Consider the following 11,320-nt stretch of genomic DNA (forward strand, 5'->3'; position numbering starts at 1 on the left):
TGCCCGTGTTAGCAGGAAATTATCAGCGTTGATGCATGGCCCAAGAGGGCTGGAACTGAAGCATTTGCATCTCAGGAATTATCTCATCCATCAGCCATTTCCACCCTGGCCTGCAGCTGCACTTGGCTCACCAAGGCAGAATAATGCCAGTCCACAGGAACAGACGTGGATTTGCACGCCGGAACAACTGGGAAAGGCAAGCCAGCACTGGGAATGCACAAAAGGTCACAGTCTTTCCCCAGTCATGCTGCTTTCCATTCTTCCCATGCCAGAAGCAGTCACCAACCTACAAAAGTCTTAAATGCAGTTATTTATTGTTGCTGGGAACTTCAGTCGGGGTTTTAATCTTTAATTAAGATTAAATTAAAGTTAAGATACAGCACCTAGCACTAGACTCTAATCATCTGTGCTAGGTTCACACGATGTCACCAAAAACACTTTGGAGCCACAGGCACGCTAGCTTGCAGCTTGCAGGGAGACAGGATGCTAACACTTTGCAGTAAACAGTAATTTAGAGCTAATTTTATGCATTTAAAACCTTTTCTGAGCCATCTAGTGGTGCTTGGCTCAGGCTGTGCTTTAAAAACCATCCAGACACACCTTGGTGTGCAGATAACCACCGAGCCCTCAGCGCGGCCAAAGGATGCCCAGAGCTCAAGTGGGCCATTGCACTCACCAGTGATGTCCTGGCATGAGTAACCTTAGCCACCACAGCCTGTCACCTTCATGCACGAGATCAGCTCCCCTACCCAAGCCCAATTTGCCGACCCGACATTCCAGAAAAGGCACCTACCGACCTGCCCCCAAATGCCGTACCCCACCAGAAGTCTTCACAAGTGTAACAGTGAGAAACTTACACCTCCTACCCCGTCAACAATGGGGGCAGCGTTCCCATTGAGGATCTTGATTTGCTCCTTCTCCACCATTTGCACCTTCTGGACCTTGGGGTCAACGTCGAGACTGAGAGGTGCCGGGAAGTCTCGGTTCAGGGTGACTTGGGTGCAAGCAGATGTGACGGAGGGTGAACGAGCACATCTTTTTCCAACAACCTGTTTCCACCAAAGAGATTTGCCACCCCACCTTAGGGGCACCAAAGCACACTCCTGGCTGAGAACTTCCAACCTGTAGGAAACCCTTCTATTCCCACCATTTCTGGGGAGGCTTCTACTGCAAAGCCACTTCTTCCTCAGCCCAAGAGGTTTCAAGCAGGTTGTGCTGCTGGCAGGTAGGACAGCACCAGAGCTACCCTTGCTCTTCTTCAGCTGCTTTACTTCAAATGGACAAGGCTGTGGCACAGAAACAGACCTCCTAGCAGAAGGTCACTGTGTTTCCTCTTTGTGTGTCTGCAAGACCTTGGTCAGAGCAGTGAGAAGGTAATGCAAGCCAGCTGAGGGGCTTGGTTCCTTGGCTGCCAGGCCAGCCTTTTCTCCAGCATATTTCAAACACCTGTGGAGGCACAAAACAAAAATAGAGAACTTATCTGAGGGGCTTCAGAGCATGGTTTTGTAGGGGAGGAGGAAGGGAGGCTGGTCTGAGGACCACCGGGACCAGCACGAGGTGGCTGTCCAAGTGTGAGACAAGGACCCGTTCCTATTTCAGTTGATCCCAGCTCCATATCAAAGCCTGTCAAGGTCAGGCGAGGCAGAGGACCTGCAGCTCAGGCAGACCTGCCCCACACACAGTTATTGGTGAATGCAACACACCACTTGTCCTTTCATCCTTCATCGGGCTGCCACTTGTGAGCGATGACTGCACCAAGAATGAGGCTGGTCCTTCCTTTAGGTGGTGGTTTTCTGTACAACCTGAAATTCCCACCTCAGCCTAACCAGTAATTTATGTATGGGAAAGTCAATTTGTCATCGACCTGGAGGACAACAGCAGGTTCAGATGTGTGTGAGAACGGGGCAGTGTCCTCTGCATGGCTGCAAACCCTCTAGGGGCATTTCATGGCCATGTCTACCCTATCTCCATCGGGTCTGCCCAGCAAGCCCTGCTCCCCAGGCTGCTGGAGAGGTAGGCTTGCTTCAGCCCATACTTCTAGTTACGAGTGGATGTTGCCATGCCATCCCATGCCATCCCATGCCATGCCATGCCATCCCATGTAGACTTCGAGCTAGGTCTGATGGGCACCAGCAATAGGGCTGGTCAGAAAATGTAGATTGTGGGGTCACAAGGGTAAACCTAAAGGAAGATCAGCCCACTCTTAGGGTAGAGCTAATGAGTGTGGAAGCAAAATGAAGGGCAGAGAAGCACCAGCATCCAAGCCAGAGTGGGTGGGAGGAAGAAGAGGAGGAAGGTTTGCTGTCAGCACCAGGCACAATGTGATTGGCATAAGCTCTGCAAACCCTGCTCTACCTGTCCCGGCTTTAGCTGAAAGCCCTGGATGAAATGGGGCCAGGAGGGAGCTGGACGTGCACCGCATCCACCGGCAGCGCTCATCCAGGTCACCTGGCTAGGTGGGAGCAGATATTTTGTTCTGAGACACGTAACATGGGAGCAGCGTATAATTTGCACTCTCACAGAGGAGCAGTGCTGACATCAAGCAGGAAGAAAAGGCTGGGATGAAAGGCACCTGGCTGCTGGCACAATCTCTACAATCAAAGCTGAGGTGTGTATTAACTTAGATGAAGGACCCAAATTCTCTTGTAAAGCCCTAGAGGAAGCGTTCCAACACGGACTTCTTTGGATCCCAGCAAGCCAGTCAGCAAGAGCCACCGGGCTGCCACAAGGCATCCCTGGGGAGTGACAACAGATTTCCCTCACGATGAATCCAAGGCCAGGATGCGAAGAGGCAAGAGCAGAGGTCTTTTAGCAGCTTGAAGAAAAGCACAGGAGCACAGCTTGCAAAAGCAAATGGGAGAGCTCCGCTTTGCTCCTTAGCTACGTTTCTTTGGTAGCCACATAGCTTTAGGTACGTTTGGCAATGTGTTTGCTTCCAGGAACTTGTAGGTCTTTGACCGTTGGGTTGTAAAACTCCTTCCAAGCCCAGATATTTGGTGGTTGTTGCTGCTTTCATGATACACTGATATCAGTCTCTCCTGAGAAGGTCAGAGGGTTTTCTAGTGAATATTCCAGCTCGTTTTGAACTTGAGTTGGAGGTGAGTGAGCCAGGAGTGTTGCTGTGGCTGCTTGAAGTGGAGACAAGGGGCCAAAGGATGCCAGTTTCCACCTTCAACCTCCCATAACCTCTCTGCACCTCACCACCATTGCCTTGAACGTCTCGTCCTTCGGGATCATGAAGGACTCCAGCTGCTCAGGCGGTATGTGCCATGTAAATAACAGGATCAAGGATGCGGTGGCAGGGTACGTCTCAGGGGACAACGTCCACGTCCTTTCAACAAAGCAGTGCCACTCATGAAAGCAGATGTTTCCTGCTTACCACCACAACTACGAGGTGGGTGGGTCTCCTCCGTATTTGCAGTGACCAACCCAAGGGAAGCAATCTTGGTAGCTCCGGAGGCCCTCCCATCATAAACATGATTAGTAACAATTAAAACCTCATTTCAGCTCTAATTACAGCCAATATAATGCCACCTGGATTCATTCTTAAATAAGCTCATAAAATATTGCACCTATTACATTTCTTTCCATATTCTAATGCAAGGGATATTGCTCTCACACCCTGAACTAGGTTATGCGATGGGCTTCCACCTGCTCTCCTCTCCTTCCAGCAGTTCCTGCACGTGGCAATCTCAATGGCCAGGGCTATCTTCATGCTCAACAAGTCCTGATGTTCCTTCAGTGCATGGCCAAGCTCCACTGAGGGCTCTGCACCATCCACCCAGTTCGCTTTGGGCTTTGTTGAGGGTGAGATCTCCTTTCTGTTCCACCTCAACAATGCCTGGGGGAAGGATGAGTCCCACCAGCTGGGGCATAACTGTCCTCTGAGCCGTAGGGCATCCAGCCACCGGTGGTCTTGCACTAAACTGCTCTGTGATGGGACAGGCCCGCAGTCCCAGCCTGTATCTCACACTTCCACGTTACTCAGACTGAGTGAAGGAGACTCAATGGTAAACGCTAGGAGTAAGTCATTGCCATCTCACTGTGAGCTCCAACCTTTGCAAGCCAAAAGGGATCTGAAAATGCAGGCAGGTTCTCGTGAGCACCTGAGCAGAGCCCGCAGGAGGCCCCTGGGGGCAGGTTTTGTATTAGCACAGACAGCACGTGCCCTCTGCTGTAGAAAACCACCATGCACAAACCAACAAAAACACATTTATTCTGTATTTTTTGTGCTCTGTGTCCAAAATGGCAGCAGCTCTACCAAAAAATATTAAAAAGACATACCATTGCTTGGTCACGCTAAGGCTGTTTCACAAGTAAATTCACTTATCTGAAGGAAAACCGGCCCCTTTGCTGCAAATACGGATCTAGTTTTACCCTAGAGCTCGCAGCAGTGCCCCACGGAACAGACGAAGGGCAGCCCTGCCACCAGGCTGCTACCACCTCTCATTCAAGCACGAATGTGCTTGAGCAATTAACATTACTCCCTTTTTCATGAGCACAGCAGATGGGAATGATAAACGGTGGCACCTCCGTGTTATAGCCTGGCCCCTCTCCAGAAAAAACTCAGGGAACTTATAAAAAGCCTGTGGTTTTCTGTAGGATGATGCCTGCGTCTTTGGCTGCCTGGGTTTCAACACATGGGAGATCTTCCACCACCACCACCCTCCCAGAGAAGCCCCAGGAATGCTCCAGGGCTTTGCACCACCTTGGGCTGTACCTGTCCTTGGACTCTTCACTGGGCTGAGGAAGGAAGAGATGACTTCTTGGTCTCTCTCATCCCAACCTGTAAATTTTAGAATGAGAAATACACTGCTTATTCAAACAAGAGAGTAAGTCATATTATAATCTGGTACAAACATCAGATGAAGTCGTCAGGTGTCAACTGAGAGAGTATTTGGGGGAAAATAAGAAGAGCAGCATGAAAGTAACACTGGTTCAAACAAGAACCACCATTTCTTCCTCGTTTGCTTTGCTCGTTGAGGTGGCAAGGGCTCTGCAACACAGATCCTCTCCGTCACCATATTTTTATCCGACGAATACCGAGGCTGCCTGAGGATGATGCGCACACCACCATACAGTCAGGGTTGATTCACGTACCGGTCTGGCTCTTGCTCCTCCCAATGCCAGAGAAGAATCCAGTCAAGCATTAATCAAATTAATTTGGTTGCAATGGGATGTTATTTAGAGAGGGTAATGACTAACCTGGCTGGGCAGTCTGCAGTTATAATAGCAGGTTTGAGGCTGTGTCTCATACTTTCACGCTGCTTTTTTTTTTTTTTCACAAGTAATTTGTGTCCACATAGCATCTTCAGACCTTCCCACCGCTCCTGTGTGAGGTGCTGGTGCCCATGTAAGAGCCCTGCTCGTCAGATAGATGGTGCTGCTTGCCCTTGTGCTGGCCAAGGGTAGAGGACAACCGCTCTTCTTCGGTGCATTAACCACCCACTGCAGACCTGTCATTGGTGTCCTCCCCCATGGAGGTCCCTAGGCCACCAGGACAGAGCCCTCTGCGTAATGGTGATGGGTTGGATGCATGTCTTGGAATGACATCTGTGCCAAGGGCTGGTGCTAACTGCCACATCCCAATGGCAATGGTCAAACCACCCCAGTCCAACTGCCACATCCCAACGGCCACGCTCAAACTAATCCCAGTCCAACTACCACATCCCAATGGCCACCTTCCAACTGCCACATCCCAACAGCCATGTTCAAACCAATCCTAGTCCAGCCACCACATCAAAACTACCACATCCTAACGGCCAGGTTCCAACAGCCCCAGTCTAACTGCCACAACCATGCCGTTCAGGCCACCGTGTTCAAACCATCACATCCAGACCACCACGTACCAACTGCTGCCATCCATTGCCATATCCCAACCACAACACCCCTGCTGGTGGCCCTGCCTGTCTTGCTCCTGAGGTGTCCACCAACCGAGGGCTGGCCATCATCCTACCATGCTTGGTATGAGCACAATACCCCCACCTCATGGCCACCAGGTTGACATGGCACATTCCCTTCCTGTGCCACACTCCTCACAGCCATGGCTCTCCCATCCTGCAGAGAGATGGGGACTCAGCTGTGGAGGAGCAAGACAGCACCTTCTAAGAGGAAAGAGAAGGTCCATCTTCCTCCTCCTCACCTCAGCTGGGCCGTTCATGGCATCCAGTGATTTGCATCACAGGACAGAGCACTGTAGGCATTGCCATTCACTATGGTGATGAACAAAGCATGTTTTCCCTCCCCTGGGGACCATTAAGTGATAAGACAACACAAAGGTATGTTTTCATCTCTCTGCAGTTTATTGGTAATGAAAGAACTTGGAGGACAGGGGTGCTGGTAAAAAGCAACCATGCAGTAGGGTTCAGGCAACAGAAGGTTTGCAATAAGGCCATACATACGTCAGGTGTGAAGGAGAAGAGGGAAGGGGATCTATAAAATATTAAAGCTGCCAAATTACTCCACCAAGGGAAGGTGGACATCTCCAGAGACCTGTTTCTCACTCCTAAATCTGACTATGAGACATTATCACGTTTCTTCTGCTCGCGTGAATTCCCGATGTAGCTGAAACAAGCATGTGGGCAACATGCAGGACATGTGGAAGTTGCAAGGGGAAACACGGCCATTGAAAAAGAGACCTTGAAAAGTGAAAGGAAAGAGCAGCTTTATACACACTCCTCCTCAGCCAGGGCAGGAGCTGGGGGGAGCAGCAAGGAGTGCAGCGAAAGATGCTCGGATGAGCTCTGCGGTCCCTGGTAGCCACAAGGGAGATCTCCTGCCCCTGGAGACTGGTGAAGCTGGAAGAGGAGGCACCTCTGCCAGCAGGATGGAGTTTTCCTGCAAATCTCCCCTTGGGCAGGATGGTTTAGGGAGGTGCTGAGCTAAAAGGGAAACAGTTCATTTCTTTGCTGAACACCGGTTGCGGGTGGCAGGGGCTGTGCTGCTGGCTGGAGAAAGGGAAAGGTGCTTCTTTCCTTGGAGGGACTGAGGGGGGCTCAGTATTTCACCCCTGAGGATTTGACTGTTGTGGTTGTGACACATCTCCGCACGGAGGAGGATCCGGCCCCTCCTATGAAGTTGCCACCTCCAGAGCTGCACATTCTCCCACTCCCGGACGAGAAGCCACCACTGAGTATTCCTCCTCCCATGCCACAGCTGCCTCCAATGATGCTTCCTCCTCCGACCACACACACTCCTCCGCCCATGCCACTGCTGGCTCCAAAGCCACCAGCTCTGCCTCCAGCAACGGTGCTTCTGCCCACCACAGCTGCAAGAGAGGGACAGGCTCACTGTGCATCCTGCGCCAGCCTGGGAATCCTCAGGAAACCCGGGGGGAAAGCCGTTCTGCTGAGAGGGTGATGTATGGATACTTACAGACATTTACGTTGGATGGGTTGTCAACGCAGAGCCTGCAGAGGGAAAGGAGCACAAGTTGTAGATCTAATGTAATGGAAAGCAATTAAGTCCGTGCAATTTCCCAGGTGCTACTTATATGTCCTGGTTCACGCAAAACAACAAAAGCCACTGAGAAACATTCCCAGTGCAGACATAATTTCTTTTTTTGGGCTTAAAAACTTGGGGAAAAAATTAAAGTAAATCAGATTCCAATGTTAAATGGGTTGTGACAGATGATTAAGCCTCAGTTGGCCCCAAGGAGAGACTGTACCTCGGCCAGGGTGACACGGCAGCAGGGCTCACCTGTTCTCCTCCCCCTCCAGCAGCTTCCTGTACATGGCAATCTCAACGTCCAGCGCAATCTTGATGTTCAGCAGCTCCTGGTACTCCTTCAGCAAGCGAGCCAGCTCCTCCTTGTCTTTCTGCAGGGCACTCTCCAGCTCCTCCAGTTTTACCCTGGCATCCTTCAGGGCCATCTCACCCCGCTCCTCTGCCTCGGCAATAGCTGCCTGCAGTTGGTGGTTCTGAGAAAGAAAAAAGAAAAGCAGTTTCTCAGTTCCCTTCTGCACACCCTCCACCAGAGCAGCCCTCAGGACACAAACTGAATGGAAAATGGGCAGGGACCATCCATCTCCTCCAAAGGACCTGAAGCTCAATGACTGATGTTCCCCTCACACTGTCCTTGACGCACCACACAGCTCAGTCATGACCCAGCCTGATGCCATCACCCAACAAGATGCTTGCCAACCCCTACCTGCTTCTTCACGTTCTCAATCTCAGCCCGCAGCCTCTGGACGTTCCTGGTCAGCTCCTGGATCTCTATCTTGGTGTTGCGGAGGCTGTCCCCATGCCGTCCAGCGGTGTTCTGCAGCTCTTCATACTGATGGCACAGAGACAAAGCAACTGTCAGGGACTCAACTTCTCCAGAATGCAGGTGGTCCCCTTGGTGGGTGGCAAGGGAGGCATGAGCCAGCAGAGACCGTCCCAGGTGCCTTGATGGCTTCCCAACTCACCCGGCTCTGGTACCAAGCCTCAGCTTCAGCCCGGCTGTTCTGAGCAATCTGCTCGTACTGACGCCGGACCTCCTCGATGATGCTGTCCAGGTCCAGGTGACGGTTGTTGTCCATGGACACCACCACAGACAGGTCCCGGCTGATTGTTTGCATCTGAGCCAGCTCCTACAACCAAAACAGGAGTTAGCCCGACCTTCTGAAGGGGGGGGGGGGGGGGGGGGGGGGGCGTGGAGCAGCAGCTCCAAGCAGCCTCTCCAGACTAAATCCACAGGGGCACCCAGTCCAGCCTCACTGTCTTTGGCCAACACATGTCTCAGTACAGCTCCAATAGAAGGGAGAGCTCTTACCTCCTCGTAGATGCACCTCAGGAAGCTGATTTCATCAGTCAGAGCTCCCACTTTGGCTTCCAACTCTACTTTAGTCATGTAGGCACAATCCACATCCTAAAGGAAAGATCACACAGATGGCAACAGCTGCCTCCCACCCCAGAAGAGCTCTTGGCAGCCAATGCCTCCTGTTGGAAGATGCCCATCTTGGTGCTGCCTCCTTCCAATGTCTGTGCAGCCTGTCCCCCCACACTCCCTTTCTCCCAGTGCCTCTCTGACTTACCTTCTTGAGCACCACAAACTCATTCTCAGCAGCGGTGCGCCGGTTGATTTCTTCTTCATACCTGTTGAAGGGGACAAGACAAGCTGAGTCTCTTGACTGCTCATCAGTCAACCAGTGGAACCCCCCTTCCCTCCATGGCAACCTCGGTCCCGTCTCTGCAGAGCTCCACAGCAAAGGGAAGACACTGTGGAAATGTCCAAGCTGGCTTCACCCTCCTGTCTTGGTGCCCACTTCTTCCTCAGCCTGTCACTGCACTTACTTGGTCTTGTACTCCTCAACGTATTGCCGCATGTTCTGCAGCTCTGACTCCAGCTGGCCCCTCTGTCCCAGGAGAGACTCCAGCCTCCTCCTCAAGTTCTGGATGTAGTTTTCAAAGATGACATCCAGGTTCTTCCTTGGCCCCGAAGGCCCTTGCTGCTGGAGGAGCTCCCACTTGGTGGAGAGGACCTTGTTCTGCTGCTCCAGGAAGCGGACCTGAAAGCCCACAAAGGGGTGTGTGAGGTGCCCACCCAGAGAGGCATCGCACCACTCAAACCTCCTGCTTATTTGGGAGGCCACGGGAATCATTTTCCACATCCCAACAGGACTGGGGCTAGTGGAAAGCCAATTTTCCAGCAGGAAGACTCCTCCCTCCTTTCTCCTCTTTTTTCCATTATATTTGAATTTCTCCTCTTTTCTCCTCCTTCATTATTGCTTGGTTTTTCATTACCTATTGGAATGATTACATTCCAGATTTACAGATTATGATCATTTCCAATTGCAAATTTTGACCGACATTAATTTGCAGAAGTGTCAGATCATTTTTGACTCTCCAGTGAATGAAATGCCATGTCTCAGTATCAGAGAACATTCATCTTACCAGGTACAAGTATGCAATTCTTATGTTATACATTTAAATACTCTAAGCGTGTTCATAACCGATTTTCTCCCTGTGCAGACAGGCTAAAGAATACTCATCTGTACTTGAAGTGAAATAAGGAACAGCCGAGAATTAACGGAGAGCTCATTCCTACGTTCTAAGTTCCTCAAGAAGAAACTCTCCTCGAAAAAGGGAAGGCTTAAAGAACCACTTAGGACAACCGAGTACATCATGATCCCTTTGGCTTGACTACACAGAGAGGAAAGCTAAGGAAGAATTTGGATCAACCAAACCTAGAGAAAGCCCTTTGGTTTCTCTGCAGATGTAAAACCTTTACATTTCCTTAGGAGGACGCAATGAAAACACTACCAGCCTTCCAGACCTGCCAACACTGAGCTGGGGAGGACATTCCCCTCCCCACAGCACAGGAAAGTCCTCAGAGTCCCCGTTCCCCAGCAGATGCAGTTCCAGCCTCTCACCTTGTCAATGAAAGAGGCAAACTGATTGTTAAGAGTCTTGATCTGTTCCTTCTCCTGGCACTTCACTTGTTGTATCTGAGGATCGATATCAACATGGACCGGCCGCAGGAGGGTTGGGTCAACCTGCACCGGCTGGATGCCTCCAGGGAACCCAGGACCACCTCTCACAGGACCACCAAAGCTGCCTATTCCTCCACCAATGACACCTCCTCCAATGCTGCCAAATCCTCCTCCATAGCCTCCACCAAAGCCACCAATTCTACATCCGTATCCACCGCCATAAGAGCCACCCATGGAAATTCTTCCGCTGCCACCCATGTTATGGAGGCTCCTGCTGCTAAAACCTCCACAACGTCCGCTGCCTCCAATTCCCCTGGATGTGGAGAACGAGCTATAGCTGATCCTGGTTCTGCCCCCACTTCCTCCAAAGCCACCACCGATGGCAGAGCAAGAGCTGTATCCCCTTTTGCTGCCGCCTCCAAAGCTCCTGCAGATCGACTGGCGAGACATGGCTGATTCTTCCAAGCAGAGTTGGGAAGAGCAGAAAGACCAACGGAGCTGTGCTGCTGAGGGACGAGTGCCGAGAGAAGTGTGCACAGTCTTCTCTGGCTCCACAGCTTCAGGCATTCCCTTTTATCTGTTTCTGGAGGTGGGCTGGGTCTGCAAGGGCGTGAAAAGGAAACAAATTTACTGTCTTCATCAGCTTGGTGCGGTTAACAGATTTTTGCCAAATTGTTGACTCCACCCAGAAATACGCTTTGCGATGCAGAAGAGAATAAAAGAGCAAGAGCATTGAAACAGGTCTCAATGAGTAAGTGGACCCTCATATCTTTATAGCATCTGGAAAAATATGTTTTACAGTGATGTAGTCATGTTCTACCCTCCTCCCACCTTTCTATCTGTTCTCAACAATTTTGCAGTTTGTCTGGGTCTGGATCTTTTGCACTGACACCCAACGTCAGGGG

General features: G+C 51.1%; 1 protein-coding gene across 1 annotated transcript; it reads right to left on the reverse strand.

Annotated features, from left to right (window-relative positions):
• Positions 1 to 6,995: 6,995 nt before the first annotated feature.
• On the reverse strand, positions 6,996 to 10,865 carry LOC121081819 (keratin, type II cytoskeletal 6A-like). Its single transcript, XM_040581063.1, has 9 exons — positions 10,356 to 10,865; positions 9,277 to 9,491; positions 9,018 to 9,078; positions 8,756 to 8,851; positions 8,409 to 8,573; positions 8,150 to 8,275; positions 7,699 to 7,919; positions 7,375 to 7,409; positions 6,996 to 7,267 (listed from the first exon to the last, which is right to left on the reverse strand). The coding sequence occupies exons 1-9, from the start codon at positions 10,863 to 10,865 to the stop codon at positions 6,996 to 6,998; spliced, it is 1,701 nt and encodes a 566-aa protein (XP_040436997.1).
• Positions 10,866 to 11,320: the final 455 nt, after the last annotated feature.

Source organism: Falco naumanni (genome assembly GCF_017639655.2).
Source record: "Falco naumanni isolate bFalNau1 chromosome 20 unlocalized genomic scaffold, bFalNau1.pat SUPER_20_unloc_1, whole genome shotgun sequence".
Lineage (NCBI taxonomy): Eukaryota > Metazoa > Chordata > Aves > Falconiformes > Falconidae > Falco > Falco naumanni.

Coding starts and splice junctions, on each gene's coding strand:
- LOC121081819 (XM_040581063.1), bottom strand. CDS start 10,865: ATGTCTCGCCAGTCGATCTGCAGGAGCTTTGGAGGCGGCAGCAAAAGG. Junction 9,079..9,276: donor GTTGAGGAGTACAAGACCAA/GTAAGTGCAGTG, acceptor CCCCTTCAACAG/GTATGAAGAAGAAATCAACC. Junction 8,852..9,017: donor AGTTTGTGGTGCTCAAGAAG/GTAAGTCAGAGA, acceptor TCTTTCCTTTAG/GATGTGGATTGTGCCTACAT.